The following is a 22,635-nucleotide window of genomic DNA, read 5'->3' on the forward strand; positions in this document are numbered from 1 at the left end:
GGTGGACGCGTTTTTCAACAGTCGGCATTTCAATTATTGACCAAACTATACGACAAAACACAATGACTTTTCATTCGGTATTGTAAAATTTCCATTCAACTCATGTTATGCCAGAGGTTGCCGAAACTACGCAGACTTTTTATATCGCGCTAGTCTTCTTACAATTAGGCTTCTATTGCTACAAGATTCAAGTCATCACCATATAAGTCTTATGGTCGTCTTCATGAACTTGTGGATTGTTATGGTGTATCCATCTGCACCATGAAAACTGATTTGTTCAACGTGTCATAGTTTTCCTGTCCTCTTTCGTCAACCTTAGATTTTCATGACTTAATAAGCAACGACGGGTGTTTCTAGAAAGGCAGAGGATGCATACCCTACCGGTGCACCTGGTCCATGCTCTCAGTTTTTAGTGGAGTCCAAGTTTGTTACTTTACAAGTATTATTTTAGTTATTTTACGTTCTTTGTTGTGTGTGACTGTTTTCCATGTCTGATCTTTGTCCCTGGATTACATTCTTTTGATTTCCACAACAACAAAAAATCATAATTCATGATGAAGGGTAATAGCTGACAAAATTACCAAACTGATAAATGTAGGAAAAGTAATAGTCAAAAGGAAAATCCGTACAATAAATATCAGAGTAAAACCAGAAACCTGGAGACCACCGTAATGATCCCAACTTGGTACAGGCATTTCAAAATGAAAGGAAGGTTAACCTGGTTTTATAATGCTAAACCTCCCGTTTCCATTACTGAGACAATCGTTTGTTTGTTTGTTGGGGTTTAACGTCCGAGCAGCAATATTTCAGCTATATTCAGACGATCAGATCATGACTTATTCAATGATTTTATTAATGATGTTGGAAAATCTTTTGATGCAACATGTAGTCCTGTTAACTAAGGCTTTTTATATACTGTTGATCTATTATTGATCTGAAACTGACACTGGCCTAGAAAACTGTAAGTTATTATTTCAATACAATAATAGACAAAAAATTTTGTTGTAAAAAAAGCAATGGTAATGGTCTTTAACTGGTACAATAGATTATATACTCCTGATAAGGCTGATTTCTTATTAATGACCACATAATTATATCAGTCTGTTGGTCTAAATATCTGTGGGTACTCTTAGAATTTGAAGATTGGGAATTTCCAAATATGTGTTATGCCAAGTAAAGTCAGAATTAATTGTCCTGAGTTGTCATTTTATTTTGTTGTACATGTATTGTGGTAACTGATTCATGGTTATTTATTGGTTTGGGTGAGTTACACAAACATTCAATTAAATTGTAATTGTTTTCTTTCAGATTTGTAAATCTTGGTTTTTTACACAAAAAGTACTTACCTTGATGTCTGTGAAAACAAATACACCACCAAAAACTTATTTTTATAGTGTATCATTTGATATTTAAGGAATGTTTAAATTTTGAACAGGTCATTTCATATAACCTGTTTTAAAATAAGAAACATACTTAGTAATTCCATTAAAATAATGGATTCACAATCAACATTTTGTTTTGAATTATTTATGAACTGCAGACCAATTAATATAATTAGCATTACAGTACCAAACCAGATTATATACAAAATAACTGGGTTTGCTCGAAGACAGGCAGTTCAGAAAGCTTGTTACAAGTTATGAAAAAAAACAACATTTAAACACTACTTGAACTAGGCATATTTGTATTTCTACAATTAGTTAATTAATATGCATGCTAGTACTTATTTTTAGACACTTATGATTAACTATTTTATTCGTAAGTTAATTAGTATTCTATGTGTGACAACATGGTATGAACTGTAAGAAATACAGTAGTAATAATATTTTATTGCAAGATTCTACAATAAAACACACATCAATAAAATTATTATTATAGATAGATTTTAGGTCTCTTTTTACAATGATCAACAAATATGCATAGATAATGCTTTAAAAGACTAATCAATAGCACCAATGAAGCTGAGAAATGAAGAGAAGACATGTAAGGTTTACTATAAGAATCATATGACCTAGCGGTAGTTGTTATTTTTTTTTTCAATGTAACTGGAAAATAGAAAAAAAATACATTTAAATGAAGAAAAAACCCAAACACCAAGTAAACTAGATGTAAAACAGTACAAAGATAATAGTCAACATGATAAACTTGTTAAACAAATCTTCAGGACGGTATAAAACTATGGCAAGATGCTATATACACGTAATATAATAAATAAAATATCGTTTCTGTTCCAGCTACTCTAACACAACAAACACAAAAACATCAGTATAGTTATTGCAACCTTAAATGTACTTAAACTGAAAATAAGGAAATCGCTTTTTGAAGCCAGATTGGGCTTTAACAATTTTTTTATCTCTTCAATACAGTATCAGACTATTTATGTCCAATGAAGTAATTTTACTTAGAGTCTTATTAATGAAAACTCTGTAAAAAATTAATCTACACAAGTCAGTGAAAGAAGAATTCTAGTTATCTCCCCTGCTTACACATTTCAAAGACTCATTTTTTTTTTATGAAAACAAGAAAACACCTGAAAGAACATATGTGTTTTATATAATGAGAACCAATATGATAATTGTATGTTTGGGAAAACACATTAATTAATGAAAAACATGTGAATAAAAATCATATGGTAATTATATATTTTCCCCAGGACTAAATATATGAAGAGAAATGGTTTATGATTTTGGAAAACATATGTCATATGCATAAAATAGATTTCAATATCAGTCCTAAACGTGATTTCATACGTTTTTTTCTCTTTTATGAAAACATTCGTTGTAATTTTTCCTGTGTTCATAAGTTTTTACTTTTATTAATAACAACAAATGTTCAAAAACATCTGAACAAAATCGATGTACAAGGTTTAAATGTGTAGGTCTGTTCCTTTTACAATACTCATGGAGAGCTGATGATGTAAATTAAGTTAACATTATAAGGAAGAAATAGAACTAATCTAAAATTGAAATGATATATAAATGCAGTGGTGACTGAATGAGAAGGGCTGATTGATGAAGTATAATACATAAACGAAATGTCTGTGAACACAATTACCAACAGCAAAGGACATGGTAGAATGTCTTTCTCCCCAAAAGTGCACATCAACCTTTGGTCATAGCTAAAATAGTATTGAGAAACTGACTTTTAAAAGAAAAGAAAAACCTTAATAAACTTCATACAAAAAAATCAACTATAATAAAAATGATTGAAGTATAAGAGAAAATGAATAACAAATTTTATCGAAATAATGAGGAAAAAAGTTCATGGTTTCTTTTGTTCATCTGAACAATGCATTGTGGTCAATAATAACTCAGAAATAAATTCTTTTGTTTTGTTATGTGCAATTTACAACCAACATGACTGTGAAAGGTTATAGTGTTTAATCCCTGTCTCCTGTTATCACAATAAGGCTTATTTCAATAATAAAAACTTTGATACTCTCATGTCTCTCTGTTATCATATAAGGTGGCAGTCCCTAAAACATGGTCAGACTTTGATCCTGGAATATAACCTTGGTCTCTACTTGGTAGATAACTGCTTTCATTACGACTTGATAACAAGTTCATAGATTTTTTTAATTGATTATAGCTCCAATTGAGCTGCTGAACCTCATTTTGATGTCTCTGTTTGGTATCATTTAACTCTCTGAGAAGATGTTCATTTGTTTGAACCAGAGACCTGAAATAAAAAAAAAAACAAAACTAGAAAAAGAATTTGACTGGGGCAAATTCTTCTGAAACCAATGCAAAGTCTGCAACTTCATCAGCAATAGTCTTGTCTCATATTGTCATCTTGTTTTATGTATATTTTTAAAATATGATGTTTCTATCACATTTTTTTGTAGTTCCTTAGACCTATTCAGTATAAAATTTGCACTACATTACACGCTGAGTGGTATGTTTTGTTTTCTTTATTGAGACATTATATTCTTGTGTCAAATGACACAATTCTGTACAAATTATAACAATGTGTCAGGGTAAACAACTGTGTACAAATTCTTAATCATGACCTTATAACATTGTGTCAAGGGACACAATTCTGTACAAATCATAACATTGGGTCAGGGTAAACAACTGTGTACAAATCCTTTACATTGTGTCAAGGGAAAAACTCAGAAAAAATTCTTACTTGTGACATATCATTGTGTCAAGGCAAATTCATAACATTGTGTCAGGGGAAACAACTCAATACAAGTTCTGTTTGTTTGTTTGTTGGGGTTTAACGTCCGAGCAGCAATATTTCAGCTATATTCAGACAATGAACATGAAATGGATGATAAAATGAACATGAAATGAAAAAAAAGGATGGGTCACAAGGATAAATTTTGATTGCCACTGGAAAAAAGGGGGGATGGGTAAGGTCGGGCAATTTAGCCTCCTGTGGCGGAGCGCAAAGGTTCCTACTCCTATCGAATACCACAGCAGGGTTCTTTAACGTGCGAGGAACGTGGCATCTTTCCCATCACGGTGCACCACTATGGTTTGCGGTCAGGTTTTCCGTATTATAGCCTGACAACCCCAGCATGTAACACGCCAGGGGTACCCCATTCCACCACCTGGGGCACACATCCCAGTTGCTCTGTGGGCAGATCGCCTAGCCCCCGGCTAGGTTTCTGAGCACTATTTAGTCGCCTTATACGACAAGCTTAGCGCTGCTGCAGGCCTATTCTTTTAACACCCGGGCCAATACAAGTTCTTACTCATGACTTATAACATTAGGTAAAGGGAAACAATGCAGTACAAATCCTTACTCATGACCTTATAAAATGTTGAGGGAAACAACTCGGTATCAATTTTTACTTATGACATTGTGTTGAGGGACAACAACTTAGTACAAATCATTATTCATTATCTTATAGGTATAATACCCAGGGGAACTAGTCGCTAGCACATACCAGAAAGTAGTTTGTAAAAACAAAGTAGTTCCTAGGATGCATTGTATATTCTTTGTGATTTAGACAGGATATGCAAACTGGGAATCATCTGAAAGCTTATCATGCCAGGTACACACTGAATACAACAGTTTTTTTAACTCTGATGTAGAGCAAAAAGTTAAGAGTCCTAGATCTTCAGCCCATTGATTTGTCAAATTTCCAAAACAAAAGTAGTATTTTCAGTACCTGTCTACTTTCACTTCACTGTTCTTTCTTAGAAGCCATTAAAGGTATCAAAAACATTTTATGAGTTTTGTTTTTCTTTTTTCACATATTGTGAAAGCTTGTGGTATTGTGAGTCTAATAAGACCAAAAGTAACAAAATCAGACATAGGACTACAAAGAAAAGGTCAATTTTATATCATGCCCCTCAGTGATATTTTCCCTAAATAACTAAACAATGACAATTTTAACTAACTTGTCACACCAAATTGATATCTATGATAATTCAAGAAGTTGTAATAGTAAATATCATTTATCATTATGAAAAAAGGACAGATTTCAACAATGTTCCTCTTAAACTATAGCCAGATTACCAATATCACTCAACTGATATTATGTGAAAATGGAAATAACGACCAGGAAAGGCAATTTTCATCAAATTATGCATTTGTCTGAAATATGCCATAATTAAGCTTATGGTCTCACTAACCACTTCTAAGGGAGGGAGGGTGGCCATTTGACCTGGAAGTGGTTAGTGAGACCTATGCTGCAATTCTTATGAGAGTCTTTAAAGGGTCCCCTCTGTGATAAAGCCTGTTATCGTTCATCGTTTAAATAAACTTTAAAAAAAAAAATTGTGACCTTGAAAATTGCTTAATTCAACATAGAAAGTAATGCGACTTTTAATAGTGGTTTTACACCTATAACATTAAGTCAGGGAAAACAACTCAGTACAAATCTAATAACATGTCAAGGGAAACAACTCATTACAAACCCTTACTTGTGATTACTAGGTCTCAGTATAGCATTAATATTCCAATAGACTTCTATAGTGAAGTGCATATTTTTAGGATTTTTTTTAAAATATGTAAATTGATTCAATAAAACTTTCACTTACATAGTATTTCTAAGGACATGCGAAAAAATAATTTCCTGCAAAGAAAGTAGGGTGAGTCCATGAAGATCGGACAGAAAAGTAGTCTTGAACTATAAATTGCCATTTCCTGTACTTTTACTTTCATTTTGGACTCATCAAACCAACCTTTTCAGTGGAACATTTTATGTTAATATGTTAGATTTTCTTTAAAAAAAAGTTTGGCATCTTATAGTGTGATGTTTGCTCTATTTAACAAGTCATTGTTCATATCTTTTGACACAACATTAGTTTGAAGAGAGGCAAAAAGAAAATGCACTATATCTTAAAAGCCGCCATGTATTGACGTACATCTGCTCAAGGATACGCAATGCAATACTGGTATCTTGATTTCATAGCATTGGGTCTGGGGAAATAACTCAGTACAAAACCTTACTCACCACCTTACAACCTAGTGCCCAGGAAACAAACTAAGTAGAAATACTTACTTGTGACTATCTTGGAGCATAGCAGTCATGTCTTGTAATTGTCCATGTTGTTTTAATCTGATCTGTAACAACTGTACCTCATTTTTCAGGACATCGTTCTGTTTCTGTAATTCTTCTATAACAATTAATAGTAAATAGGTCATTATTATGAAACTACACAATTTTTACTTTTTTCCATTGCCTAATCAATCTCATTTACTTAGGAGTTTGAATTAAAATAAGCAACCAGATTTGCTACCAGTTTACCACCAATGATAGATCATAGTTCCTAACAAAATTGTGTTAACTTCCAGAACTTATACTTGTAGTTTCAAGAACCTTATGACAAATAAATATTCAGTAAAGGTATTTAGATATTACCTATCTGAGTCTGGTTAATAGAAGTGATAGATGTTATTCCCTCGTTAACAGATTCCTGTAACTTCTTCTGTAATTCTCTGTTCTCATTTACTATCTTTTTCAAATGTTCTTTAAGTTGATCCTGAAATCAGAGTGAATACTATATTTATATATAAAACAAGGGAATTTTTTTCATATGTTATTTTGTTTTAATTATATCAGAGTCATTATATAATTAATGAAGTCTCTTCCCTTTTATAAACTTTAGCCAGTCACTTTTGGGCTTGAGAGGCTGCATCACTGACACAAGTAAATGACCTAACTGAGAAAGTGTTGAAAGTTAAAATGTTTCTGAAGAATTAACTTTTACAAAACCAAGAAATCTCAATAAGCCGATATCTACATTTAAATTCAGCGACATCACGATCAAGTCCTTAAAAGCCAGACATTACTACAGGCTCAAATCAATCACATGTCCATACTTTTCATGAGAACCTGCCTTTGTCTTGGGTTTCATTTATTCTTATCTTTGATACTTTAAGTATATAAATAAAACACCAACACTTTTCCTTTCCCTAGGCCTGCACAGCAACCCTCTATCACACTTACTACATCAGTCTGTGCCTTTTTCAACTGTGTTCTCATCTGAGTTTCGTTGAATGTACTATCAGCTAGGGTTGCCTTGGTATCATTTGCCTGTTTCCGTAGGCGATAATTTTCATCTTCTAGGCGATTTAACTGTTCATCCACATAGCGTCTTTCTCTTGTTGTTTCCTCTCCAAACTTCTTAGTGAGATTCATGATCAAATTATATGCAAGGCCTAAAAAATATTAAACTTGACAATAATTTTTCTTAAGATAACAGAGTAAACTTTAGACTTTCAAATACAAGATGTATTTCATAAATTCACTTGAAACAGTTTTTACTTAAAAGTTTTCCAGGTTAAAAGGTTCTGACAAAAGTTATATTCACAATACTGTTTATACTAAAGAATAAGCTTCCAGATGATAAAACCATATCTAGGAAAGACAATGTATACCCTTGTACTTAGGATTTTTATGTAATGATTTGGTTCCATTCCAGTATCTGTCTACTAAATCATTGAGTTTAAACAAGAAATCTCTGTATACTGGAGTTTCTCCTGGTACAGGTTCGTTTTCTGTTTTGGCTCTCTCTGTCCTGTGTCCATTTTCTAATCGGTCACCCTCTATTCTATGCATTCCAAAATCCTCTACAGAATCCTAGTATCAAATGGCAATGTAGTGAATTAGACAAAAATATACGACTGTCCATGCTACATTTGATATAAAATCAAAATTTATATCAGGGTTTTATTTCTTTTTATTACATAAATAGCAGTGATTTACCAAATGTTTCATGCATCAAATTTTTCGATTATTCAAACTGTGATACAAGTTCTGTAATTTCATTCTCTGACTTTCTCAATCTAAAATGTCACAAAATGTCACAACACAAATATCAATCTGCCAAACACAAAATTAAAAATTTCTGTTGAAAATAGCAACAAATAATGGAGGAAATATGTATAATAAATAGGACAATCATTTGGTTATCGAGAATAACCAATATATGATCACTCTTGCCAAGAATGCATTTAGATTTAACTTGTGCGTGGACCAAGTTCTGCACACATGTTAATTCTGGGCATTCTTTGCACTCGTGATCATATTTTGGTTATTCACTCTTTCCAATTTATTATCATATTAATCTTATCTCACATTATTGCAGTGGTATTTTGTGAAAGGGGAGGCAGTAAAAATAATTTGACAAATAGGACACTATCTTCAATTTTATATGTTATTATGTCCTTTCTACATACCAAGTTGAAAATTCTATTCAGTAGTTTGGGAAGAATTGCAATCAGAAAAAGAGGACTGATGAATAGACAGACTGATGGACATTATACCATTCATAACTTTGTTGCATTCAATATGATTATAGATCCATATGACCAACCACCATCTAATCTTATCAACTAGTTAAAGTTGTGATTTATCTAGATATCTTACATCAATTCTCTGTGTAGGAACACTCCTAGTCCGTCTATGATCCATTGGTTCCTCTTCTCCACCATGTCTCCTCTCTGTAGGTATCCTGGGACTCTCAGATCTACCGTATGCAGCATTTCTACCATTTTCTGAAGTAGTAAAAAAACATGAAAAACTAACAATGAAATGAAGAGGTATAAAGTTATTATTGGTAATCATGGGAAACAGAACATTGGTTACTGAATTATCGTGTTTCAAACATGTAGGACAGATGACATAACTAGAATCATATCACAATGAGCCCTAATAATTTCATTTGGTTGAAGTAATTGCATCATATGTGTAGGGGTGGTCATTATGGTTTTACCCATTCTTATATCTTCCCACTCACAATATTTTGGGTCTTTGGCGGGCTTTCATGTAAGTAATTCAATCAACACGACGACATCCTATTGATTGGTTTGGTTAAATTTTACATTTTTTTTTTGCTTTATGCGACTAAGTGTTTCATTTGGAATATACTATGTATTATATGTTAAAATAAATTACACATAGCAGCAGTGTTGTCTTATGGCTATCCACTTTATCATGACTTTACATTTATTCCCCATGCAGATTCAAGGATAATTGGAGTTGATATTACAGCATTACTTTATATCCTTAGTTTGTGTAATACACAATGATGAAGGGTTGTTAAAATGTTTTCATATCATTTAATTTGTACCAGTATACTTCCTTATAATGTTACGAAAAGTGAGTATGAATTTCTATTGAAAAATAAAGAATCGGTTTGTCTAATATGGTGTTCTTAAACTTGCTTTAAGGTTAGTAGTATGTACATTTCTTCTTTCAATTTGCAGACAAGGGTTTCCCTTATAGCTGTGTAGGATTTCATTGAGTTTCCATTTTAAAAAACTAGAACCACACAGTATTCAGCATTAATCTGAGGACATTATTTAACATTGCATCAAAATTTATTTTCCATTGGTGTGTACTCCATCACATGGATATAACTCAGTACTAACGTTCATTTGGATGTGGAGTAAAGTATCCATGACTTTTAAACTTTGTGTATGCATCAGCCTCATCACGGTATTGTAAATTTTCATCAATCCTACAACATAAAAACAATTTCTATAAAGGATTTTAAAGGTAAGTACAGTTCTCTAAAAATAAACAAAAGATTTGTTTCATGTTCCTCTTACTATTAGATCACTAAATTAAGGATAAAACAAAATAAAACCTCCTAATGTTGTTATGCATGATTCATGTCCTTGAAATATCTGTACACCATTAAATTAAGGGCATATAAAGATAACACAGGTGTTTAATCAACTTATACCCTCCTTTCCTTAATAATTAACAGTGAATACACTTATATCTATACCTTGTACCATTAGTGGTACTAGGATCTATGTGAGTTGCTGGAATGTTTGGGTATTTCTTCTGATGTGGAGCTATTGGGACATCAGCTGATTCTCCATTCCTCTTCCGAGACTGAAGATTATCCTGTACAGAACAAAGTACAATGTCATTTTAACCTGATTACATTTCTTTCTTATCACAGTCTTAATTCACACACACACTAAACCCATCATAAATACAATTCATAAAAGTAATGTCAAAAAAATTTGTTTACTCCTTCAAACTCTAAGTTATCAATGGATTAATTCTGTAGAAGTTCTTTAACTCACCTCATTGATTTCTTCAGGAAGTGTTTCTAGGGTTTTTAAGACTACAAAGAAAGGAACACAACATGTAATTGTACTTCTCAGCAACAAATAAAATACATTCTTTAATTTTTACCTTGATATCAATACATCTTACCTAATTCATTGCTGAATGATATTTCCACCAAATTTGGGTGCTTGTCTAAATAATATTGGTGTTTAAAATACTCATTGTGTTTAACACTGAGCAAAATATGTACGGCATACAGCATATAGGGTTGAAGAATGGCGAAGTTCAACATGCTCAAAACGTAGCAAGTAATTTATAAGTTGTTGCAAAAATAAAGGATACACATCTCCAATATGTATATAAACATTCTGCAAAGTCTGAATGAAATTTGATCAATGCTTATTGAGGTAAACATTACACAAAATATGTCTAAGTTCATGTTTAGAATGTAGAAAATGATAGTCAAATTTGTCCACAATAGGAGGTGTAAATCTTCAGTATGTAAATAAACACAGTGCAAAGTTGGTTTAATATAAAGATTACACACAGTATGTAACCTAGGGGTTAAGTCTCCCCCTTATAAAAATCCAAAGGTGTGACACATGAAGGAAAAAAAACACAGTGATTTCATTTCATTAAGCAATAAGCTCTAGAAATAACCATCAAAGTGTTTGTAAAGTTTGCCTTTTAAAGACACTGATAGGTCAAGTTGAAATGCACTATGGAAAAATGGTGGGAAAATTTTCCTACACTTTTTCCTGATATAAGCAGTCAAAAATATCTATGTCACAGATGCATCAGGATAAATTTAGATTGCTTTTCAGTTGTTTTCTAGATGTATTGAAAATATACTTCAGAGAAGATGTTACAAGATCTACAAACAAAGTGAAAATTGGCAAAATCAAAGGTAAATATACAGTAAAAACTGAATCGTAACAGTAAAATCCGGATTTAAAATATTGGAATTCCGCTAAAAAGAATGGTACGTAATATGTCACCTAGATTGATATTTGACAATAAATAACTGGTATACATTACTATTAAAGAAATATACAATACATGTAATATAAAAAAAACAAACATTTGACAGCTTTATATGACCTAAAAAGGTCTAAAAGGTGTAGTACATGTACTAATATGCATGACATATAATTCATAAAAAGATAATATCACTTGCACAGAAAACTTTGGTTATACATATTTATACAGAATAATGGCAGTTTGAAGTTGAGACAGAGAGTAACACAGTGACCCTAATGTGATGTTGAGAGAAAGAGTAACTCAGTGACCCTATTGTGAAGTTAAGACAGAGAGTAACACAGTGACCCTATTGTGAAGTTAAGACAGAGAGTAACACAGTGACCCTATTGTGATGTTGAGACGGAGAGTAACACAGTGACCCTATTGTGATGTTGAGACAGACAGTGACCCTATTGTGATGTTGAGACGGAGACAATGACCCTATTGTGATGTTGAGACTGAGACAGTGACCCTATTGTGATGTTGAGACGGAGACAGTGACCCTAATGTGATGTTGCAACGGAGACAGTGACCCTATAGTGATGTTGAGACGGAGACAGTGACCCTATTGTGATGTTGAGACGGAGACAGTGACCCTATTGTGATGTTGCAACGGAGACAGTGACCCTATAGTGATGTTGAGACGGAGACAGTGACCCTATTGTGATGTTGAGACGGAGACAGTGACCCTATTGTGATGTTCTGTTGGAACATTCAAAATGTAAGTTATTTATGTTTATTAGTAACATCAAAAGGAATTAAATTTAAGGTTATCATTTAAAATTACTGATACATTTTAGTATCAGGACAGTTTCTACTGAGATCGAAAATATCAGGCAGAAAGAACAATGGAAATAAGTTAAATGTATTAGTTCTTCCTAGACATTAAAAATGTACCACTAGTTGTGATGTTAGTAAGTCTGATTTCCTTCAGTAGCCATGGTACTCTTACAGACACTCCTAAATCAACTTTCTTTAGTGGATTTTAACCAAACTTTACATATATAACTAAAATGGAAATTGTGAATATGTCAAAGGACAACAACTCCACCAGGATGATAAATGTCAGCTCAAAACCACCCATGGGTTTTCAATGAATGACGACATGGCAGGCTGCAGTATATACTATGTCCTTGAGATATCTAGTATGCAAGTAAATTTCAAGGTCATAGGAAAAAGAAAATGGATGCTCCCCATTTCATGTGCCTAACGTCTAATAAAGAGAACAAGTGATTCAATCAGGACTAATGATATTGCAGAACAATTTTGACCTCGCCCTATTACTTTTAGTTTATAATTGACAATTACCAGGATGCATATGAGGATAAAATATTCAGTGTATCTAACAGGTTTTTTGTTACCTTCTAAAGAGTATTCTTCAGCACAGGGTTCTCTGGCTGCTGACCCTGTGATTGGACGAGGCCTACTTAAGTCCCCACCAGTGTGGGCAATTAAATCTAAAACAGCTACATCATCATCATCTAAAGCTGAAAAATGTAAAGAGTAAAGATAATATCATGCTACTAATTGGAGGTAAAAAATATCATGCTACTAATTGGACAACTGAGGTAAAATAATATCATGCAAAGTATGGCATCCAAAGTTTTTGGTAAAAAAATCACACATTTCTTGGCAAAAAAAAACAGTTTTAAGGGTACCCATATATATATATCATGTATATTTTTTTGTTCACTGTTATTCATTCTCATAGAATAGAAACTTGTAATTGAGTATTAGAAAATATGAAGAAGAAACAAAATGTATAGATGAACCATAAATTCAACATTATAAAAAACTGTCATACTCATTTAATAATTAACAGATTACCAAAAAATATTTCGATGTAAATATTGACCAACAAATGTTACCATGGGAACAAATCATATATCTAAGCTTATTCTTCTTTCTGAGGTATTTTGGAAATATAGCTCCTACAGTAAATAATTAAAGAGAACATTATTTCAAGTGCATTTTTTTACAAAGATAATTATACCACAAAGAATGAACTTTTGTTACATTAGCAATAGAGGGATTGGTATTTTCACATACTGTAGATTAATTTTTCATGGTGGACAGGAAAGCATGAAAAACAGTACCAAAAAAGTTGATTTTTAACATTATTTCTTGAAACCGCAAAAATTGAAACCTGTGAATATGTTCACTTGACACCATCCGTAAACGTTTATAGTATTCAATTACTCATAACCTTACTAAGTATCTGTTGTAATGATCTGATTTATTATTGCTACAAAATTCAGAGCATGAAATATGAAAGGGAATTCAAATACAACATACGGTAGTGATGATACTACAATGTGTATTGTGAATAGACACCAGAAATTGATACATGAACATCCTGATTAACATAAAATCTGTGAGCAAATTCCTACAGTGATACCCCAGCACCCTAACTTTAGTGTATGGTAAAAAACCCTCAGTGACACTCCTGCACCCTAACTTTAGTATATGGTAAAAAAACCACAGTGATACCCCAGCACCCTAACTTATGTATATGGTAAACAAGCACTATCTTTTAAACAAAAAGATATCTGATGCAGTAAAATTTTGTTCTTTTTACTTCTAAGTCTCTACATGATACTTGTGACTGTGACAATTATTTTTAGAGAAAACTTACGCAAATTTTATATAAAACCCATATGTTTGAAATATAAACAGAGTCTAAAACAAGAATTAATTGTTGCACAAGTCACAGAGAAAGCTGTAAAGAAAAAGGTGTGGACGGACGAACAGACATACAAAGCTAACCAACGGACATCATGATCACTATACATGCATATTACCCCTTTTTTAAAGTATGGGGAATAATAAGAAATTGATATTATGATAAAAGCAATACAGTGAAACTTCTCCAAACCCGCCACCACTGGGAGAAGAAAAAAATAGCCGGTTTATAGGGGTGGCTGGTTTTAAGAAAAATAGCAATGCATTCCAAGAGCTGTTTCCATTAATGTTATATAACCCTACACCTTGTCAGTTTGTTGGTTGAGACATGTTTAATGCCAATTCAAAACTTTTGGCCTTTTATTACATTTCAAAACTTGCATCATTTGTAAATGATTTGATTTTACAAATGGTACTGCCGACAAAATAATGAAAGAATGTGTATTAAAGATCAAAGGGCTAACAATGGTAATTAATTATTTGTATTGTTTTCGTAAATTACCTAACAACAAAGTCTAATAATTTCACCCCTATGTTGTTTTGGCTTGGGTACAGGTCACATTAATTGACAGTTAAGAGATCGTACTATTAAATGACCCCGGTTGCATGACGTGTGTACACACCAATTAACACCCAACCAGTGACAAAATGTAATGTCTGGATTAAATTTGTTGTTTAAACTACTGTCCCCTTCAGTTATCATCTGTCTACTGATGAAATGCAAACCAGTCATTGAATGAATTATTAATTATGTAATATTACGTAACCATTTACAATTTTGTTGACACATTTATTACAGGTAAACAATAACCGGGAGACAGGAATTGAGAGGTTGTTTTTATTTGAAATATGTAACTAAAACTGTGAAAAACCGGCCGACATACGGTTTTAGGGGGTGGCTGTCTATTGAAGACAAAACACAGATTTAATGTATATTGGTCGGGACTTTTGAAAATGGCCGATTTGGAGGGAAGACTGGTTTTCTGAGGGTCTGGTTTGGAGAAGTTTCACTGTATAAAGATCCGAGTAATATTACCATAAACAGCTAAGGTATTGAATTTGATACTGGTAATTATCCAGCAAAAAATCAGACTTAATTTTTAAAGCCATCAATTCCCTATTATGTTCAGCTAAAATCAATACCTAGGACATTCCTTAGTGAAATGTTTTCTTCATCTATAGTTTTAATATTACAATAAATTCAGCACTGAAATATTGCTAAATGCATCTTCATATGTATTTAACAAATAAGCACTAGTCAAACTTAGGAAAAAATGTTTTATAACTTCTGCATAACATTAACACCAATAATACTGCAAACAACATATTTGAGAATAAATCTTCAGCTATCAAAAACAAGAGGCTCCCAGGAGCCTGAATTGCTCACCTGGTCAAATTTTTGCCTTTAAAGGGCAATAACTCTAACAAGAGGTTGTCCGACAATTTTGACTCAATGAAGACTTTGGTAGGACTTATCATAAGGATCATTTCATCAATTGAAATTTCATTCTATCTATTATAGTTTTCAAGGTATTGACTGAAAACTGCTAAAAACTTAACTTTTTGCCTTTCAAGGCCAAAATTACTCTTACATGGAGTCATCTGACGACTTTGAACCCTTGCAGACTTTTGTAGGCCTTATAATAAGGATCATTTCAGCAATTGAAAGATATTGGCTAAACCTAATGGTTTTGGAGATGTATGCAAAAAACTGCTGTCTGACCTCTATGTTCTATTTTTAAAAATGGAAGCCATGTTTTTAACGGATCAAAAATCCAAACTGTCATTTTGTTTAGAATACCCTAACAAACAAAAATACCAACTTTCATTGAATTCTGTATAGTAGTTTCTGAGAAGAAGATTTTTTAAAGTAATAACATCAAAAACAGCAAAAAAAATCCAAAAAGGGCAATAACTTCAACATGGCTAAACAGATTTTCACCAAAATTTGACCACAGATAGATCTCATCATGCTGAATACTTTTATCCTATGTCAGAATTTGCTCAAACCTAACAGTTTTGGAGATACATGCAAAAGTCTGCTCTCTGACCCCTATGTTCTATTTTTCTAATGGTGGCCATGTTTTTAACAGATCAAAAATCCAAACAGTCATTTTGTGTAGGATACTCTAAGGAACAATCATTTTAAGTTTCATCCAAATCCATTCAGTAGTTTCAGAGAAGATGTTTGAAGAAATTGTTGACAACGACAAAGACGATGACGACGATGGACACCAAGTGATGGCAATAGTTCACCTGACCTATGGCCAGGTGAGCTAACAAGATTTTAAGTCTGAAATTCATATAGTCCTGTTCCTTAATGTATTATGTAGTGCAAGCTACTATTAATTTTTTTTGAAAAATTGCCATTTCTTTAAATTTAGATGAATTGAGATATGTTGTGCTATGATCAAGCTAAATACCAAACCAATAATCATAAGATATTAAAATTTTCATTCAAATCTGGCAATTTGTCACAAGTTATTGCTAGCTTGCACTGCACTAGATATTTGGACTACAGCATAGTTGCAATTCCACACAAAAATCTTTTCTGGTAAATCTACATTAATTCTAAAATTTGATGTCAACACTTCTGCTGTCAGCAAAATATGGCTGCAGCAACATGTTTTGTGAAGGAAGGAAACATGCATGTATGTAAAATACTGAATAAAGAAGCAATCAGCAAAGTTTTTAGGAATATAATAAATACATTCTTAACATCTTGACTAAAATTATCTTGACAATTAATGTCCTAGATTTTGATTTAAGCAGAACCTTAAAAGTGGAAAAAAATCTTGTCTGGTAAATGAAATACCATTGGTGACGTAGAAAAAGGGTTTTATAACTCATGAAAGTTGAATATCAAAAATTATCAACTTGCTTAATTTAATTTCAACATCATATCAAACTCGCCAAGGCTGGTTTGTTATAATGATGAAATTAAATAACTTGAGAGTTGATATTCTTTGTAATATACAACTTTCACTCATTATGAAACCTATAATTTCAAACCATTACCTGACATGCCCTTTCCCATGCCTCTTACTGACTGTACCCTAGGGTTGGGCTTCCTTGAAGGTGGTTCATTACTCTCCTCATGGGGAGTCATTTCTGTTGCTTGACTTGAACTGAAGTGAACCAAAGCAGCCTGCCTTTCTCTGTCTCTCACACCTCTGTCATCTACAATCATCAAATGTAATCAACATATTCACACTTGCTCACACCATTGAGGTAAGTAATAAATTTTACAGTTGTTTTCAAACTGTACTTACCTTTAACTAACATGTTAACTACCTTATAATGAATGTAAAATTACATTGTTGTTCTGATGTCAAACCGTTCTGTGGTCATTTGGAGCAAAATGACAATTGTAAATTCATGTATTGCTAATCTTGTAATTTTTACTATTAATAACAGCTGTTAACTAGAAATGTGAGACAGTGCCCAATTCAAATAACTTTTGTTAAATATATGAAAACCTACAGATTAGCTCCAACTAAGAAATCCTATAAATTTATCAAGATTGACCAAAATATCTTAGGTCTGCAACACATTGAAAATGAAGGATACTTGTCATGTGAAATATGTAGATATAATATTTTGAATGTTTACAAATATACTAACCTAATTTTTGTAGATTTGGTAACATATGGATGAGATAGAGTCTGTAATCTGATTCCGTCCTGGTTACTGGGTTTAATCTTAAATCAAGTTCTCTCAAGTTACTGTTAAATCTCAACCTTTTCAGCTCCTCAAAACTTTCTATACTGTTATAATATCTTGTTCATGTTAAGGTATAATATTCATCACTACATGATGACAAGCATAAAATGTTATGGATATCAGTGTTCTAGCTAGGACTTGAATATAGAGGGGTGCAGGGAAGATGGCACTTTAATGTGTAGCATATTTTTTTTCAGAATGTCTTCCTTGATATTAACATATGCATGACATCCTTTCTTCATTAACCAAGTGCTTAGTAAAAACATGTACATATTAATAAATAAATGTGATTAAGCCATAAATGAATTACACTACAGAATTTCAAAGTTCCCCTCTCAGATGAGAACACATTTTGCTTATTTACAGTAAGGTGTGTAGACAAATAAAAACAATGCTATAAGAGATAAACAGAATCACATATCAATGGTGATTAAGGGCTAGTGATTCTTTACATTGATGACATACTGTGAGGTGAGTTGTTGCATGAAATGTAACAAATATTACAAACTATCAACATAGGATACAAGTTGAGTTTCTCCAGTAACTTCAGATGCTCTAGTCCCTGTAAAGAAAACATATCACACTATGGTTTTTACTTCTAAGACATAAAAGCTTGCTGCAGTATTTTTTTCCTACTTTTATAACCTGAACAAATATTAGTTCCATACAAATTGTTTTTTTTTTAAAAACTATTTCTTTAAGTAAGCCAAGTTATGTGTGCATGTGGAGAAATTGGAAGGACAGAAATTTCTCCTCATTATTAGAAGAATTTCAAGTTTCACTGGAGAACAAGCCCTTAAGTAAACTCTGCATGATGTAACAATTTACATGGTTTCACAATTTTTCCTTTTTAACCCACCACCAAAAGTAAATCTGAGTAAATGTTCGACCTGTTCCTGACAATGGTCTTCCATATGATGTATGTTTTCACATAACATTTATGATTGTTTGCAGACACATGTACTACTAGTATACTATGATACATGTGAAGATTGGACCCTATCTTACAATGATACTGTACTATATTGATATTGAAACACAAAGATCAAAACACATATATGAAGTAACAATTTAATAAATTATACATAAAAAAATCTGACACTTTAACTTATTTGATAAGTTTTATGCTTTTACTTTAAGAAACAAGAGAATTTATGTTTATAGAAACAACCTTAAGACATGTTATAGTGTTTCTAGACAGATCTAAAGATTTCAGCCGTGTGAACTTTCTCATTGAACTTCCAAGTTCCACTATTTTCTCATGGTATGTTCCTGGCAAAGACAATGCTTTCACATCCTCTGAAATAAAAAAAAAAGAATATGTCCTTTGGATATTTCTTACAAAATATTGATGGTTTTTGTAGTACACATACATGTATACATATGTACATTCGATTTCAAATTATAGTCGTCAAAATAAATTTTTAACTTAAACAAATTGCAACTGAAAATGTTTTGATAAAAATATGTAGCATTATGACCCAAATAAACACATAAAAAAGTCTAAGAAAATCTAAAATAAAAAAAAAAAAATACTCAACATATGCATTTAAAATTTTCTATTGAAATTAACATTGGAAAGGGGAGATAACTCCATAAAAAAAATGTTTTTTGTCATTCCTTTCTTTAATCAATTTCATGTAAAGTATGAAATATGCTGCACATGATATATAACATTTTGAATTAGGTTAGGTATATTTAACTTATTGGGAAATTTTTAAATTCAGGAAATACTTATTTTCAGGCACTTCCATCATTTTGAATATGAAATAAAAAAAAATGTATAATGTTCATTTCTGCAAGCCATATATCAAAAGTTTGCTTTTGTTAAATGAATCATTTAACCACAAAAAGTATTTACTTCATCTTTTTTCGTCAGAATTGGATTTCTTGAAATTCATTATTTCAAAAAATGGACATGTATGATTAAGGTTGAAAATCTAAGTTGCTGGTTGGTAAAAGATATGAAAACTATTTTTAAGTTGTCAATGATTGTTGTCAGATAAAGCATAATTATGATTTTGTATCAAATTTTATTGTTATTTCAACAATTGTGACAGAGTTGTCATCCATTTCCAATGGTAATTTCCATATGAAATTTGAAATGCTTATTAAGAGTTTTCCACAGGCTAGATTTAGTTAGACTTTTATTCCGTGCTTATTTTGGTCATAATGCTATAGCTTAGAACCTAAATAGCTTCTGTTGCAATTTGTTTTGATTAAGGGCAATAATTTGCTAGATTGACTGGACTATAAAATAATTTTGTCAACAAGACTTTTTGACATTTTAATGTGGTTTGATCATTAGTACATGTATGTCAGATGATGTTTACCAATAATTTCCTTTGCGTGAAGTGTGTCAAGTGCTTCAGTGTTTTTATATTTGAGTCTTAATACTACATGCACAGATTACCCTCATGGGAATGCAAGTGGATGGATAGTTACCATATCCTATCCAAGTATCCTATTACAGTATAAGTAAGGTTATTTTAATCAACTCATATCTAATATACTTCAAAAGAGCTACAAATGTAAATGGTAAAGTCTAAAAATGGTAAACATACCTGCCAACATTTGAAAATCTCCATGGGGGTTTTTATGCGGGACAACATGTGAACCAACAATTTCAGAACAAATTATGCAAATTGCATGGGTTTTACTGTAGTATCGTAAGAATGAGAGCATTAAAGGGCCCTTTTCAGTTGAACAACATGAGCATAAACTATAACAGATTGAAGTTTGTAAGTACCCCCTTTTTTTGTGGTGGATTCCTCCAAACCTTACTGAAATTCTTAAGTTTTAATTTAAAAAAATAAATGAGAAAACTTTTATTTGCATTCAAAAGCATTTCTACTATTTCAAATATATATATTGAATACATATTTTGTCCTTTCCATAAATTTCAATTGAAGGGGAGCTAGTGTACAATTATGAGGTCCATACAAAATTCAGGTCAAAATCACCATAACTTGGTCTGGGTTTCAAAATGATATTTTTGTAACTAACAGGTAGAAGGAAACTTGGGCAACTCTTACTGATCAATAAATGCAGTAGCGGATCCAGGAGGGGCCTCCCTTAGAAAATTGCAAATTTTAAAAATGATTAAAAAAAAAATTGTTCAAGATACCCTCAGAATGCAGGATTTAAGGTTTCATATTTCAAAATTTTCTTGGAGGCACATGCCCCAACCCCCCCTAGCAAATTTGGATTACTTCATGATTCTCACTGGTGATCCTGTCAAGAAATATAATTTGGGCCCCCCTCACCTAAAACTCTGGATCCGCCACTGAAATGCATAACATGAGGTGCAGTATATGAGGAAATCTAACAAATATTCAAGAATGTTGCTACCAAATTTCAAAAATCATCACTATTAAAAAGGAATAGTATTCTTTTAACTATTGCAAACAAAACTTTTGGGGAAAAATACTGCAGGAAATGTGAAGACTGCAGGGGAGGTAACTCATTTTGTATGAACAATGATAATTTTATAATTTGTTTACATGTGTTTCTATAAATTTTAGACCTGTTAAATGACAGTATTGTCAAATTAATTGTGGAGTAGAAATTAATATTTAGAAAATGATTGGATGTTCATAAATAGTAGTAGATCCAATCGGGTTTCATTCTCTAATTGTCAAACCCTGATCAGCCGATTCCTTCTCAGAGATTATTTACCTGTCATAAAATGTACCCTCACCTGTTAAGACAGCAATCAACACCTTCTATCAGATTTATGACTCTTCTAATCCAAGAAATAAGATTGAAACACAAGTTTATGAGATCTTTAGGTAATTTTAAGTCTTTGACAAAATTGGGTTTTGGGTCAAATTTGACCTGAAAAATCGTTTTAGTGGGACAAATGGCCAAAATCTTGAAAACATGTTTAAATCATGTAAGTTGACAGGTATGAGTAAAATGAAAATTATGGATCTGGTACATGTATATACAAATGTATATGTACTTTGGGCAGCACAAAAAAAAAACCAAACTACAATCATAATGCACAAATTTGGTTTAAGCAATACTACATTGCAAAATTGACAATTGTACACCAATACAAATCATCATACATTGAATTTCATTAGAATTGTAAGACAAATAGGAGATATTTAAATCCTTTCATAGAACATGTCTTGACAAGCTTACAAAATGTACGTCTTTATTTCTCAATTTTAAATGCTTCATATTTTTTGCCGACGATATAGATCTACATATAAACTATTAAAAAGTTCTGGAAAACATACATACTAAGTCTTTAATGTAACAATAAATTCAAGATAAAATGTTTGGTTACAAAGAGTATGAAGAGGGAATGTGCTGATGACACTGTACCATAAAAATTCACTCAATAAAGACATTGCCATCAAATATTTCAACAAACAATATCGAAATACGGAGCACGTAATTCAAATCATAACTGGCGCTAATAAATACAATTTTACCTAAATTGTCGTGCTGTAAATTAACACGATTTCGAATAAGGTCCTCTGTCAAAGTAAGCGCCATGTTTTCAAAACAAACCAAGTTTTCACATCTGACTATCCACGATCGGCCACTGAACAGAAAATAAAGTGACGACACAGCATTGTTTGTAAACGTCCTACGCTTGAGTCAATATAAATTCTTAAGATGGAAATAATTGTTCAACATTTGCTGATGATAATTATTTCCTTAAAAAATATGTTTTTGAAATGGTATTTCAAGATGTTATCACATTACAT

At 32.1% G+C, this 22,635-nt stretch overlaps 1 protein-coding gene across 1 annotated transcript; it reads right to left on the reverse strand.

Moving 5' to 3' along the window:
* Nucleotides 1–1,809: 1,809 nt before the first annotated feature.
* LOC148615568 (centrosomal protein of 72 kDa-like) lies at nt 1,810–22,455 on the reverse strand. Its single transcript, XM_088581942.1, has 15 exons — nt 22,357–22,455; nt 19,083–19,210; nt 18,436–18,473; nt 17,813–17,967; nt 17,207–17,368; nt 12,868–12,993; nt 10,501–10,541; nt 10,194–10,315; nt 9,832–9,920; nt 8,828–8,955; nt 7,837–8,038; nt 7,406–7,617; nt 6,818–6,938; nt 6,458–6,572; nt 1,810–3,678 (listed from the first exon to the last, which is right to left on the reverse strand). Exons 1-15 carry the CDS (start codon nt 22,418–22,420, stop codon nt 3,441–3,443), a joined length of 1,941 nt encoding a protein of 646 aa, XP_088438068.1. The 5' UTR covers nt 22,421–22,455; the 3' UTR covers nt 1,810–3,440.
* Between the last annotated feature and the right edge of the window lie 180 nt (nt 22,456–22,635).

This window comes from Perna viridis, chromosome 5 (genome assembly GCF_037379345.1).
Source record: "Perna viridis isolate PV_CMFRI_1.1 ecotype Kerala chromosome 5, ASM3737934v1, whole genome shotgun sequence".
NCBI lineage: Eukaryota > Metazoa > Mollusca > Bivalvia > Mytilida > Mytilidae > Perna > Perna viridis.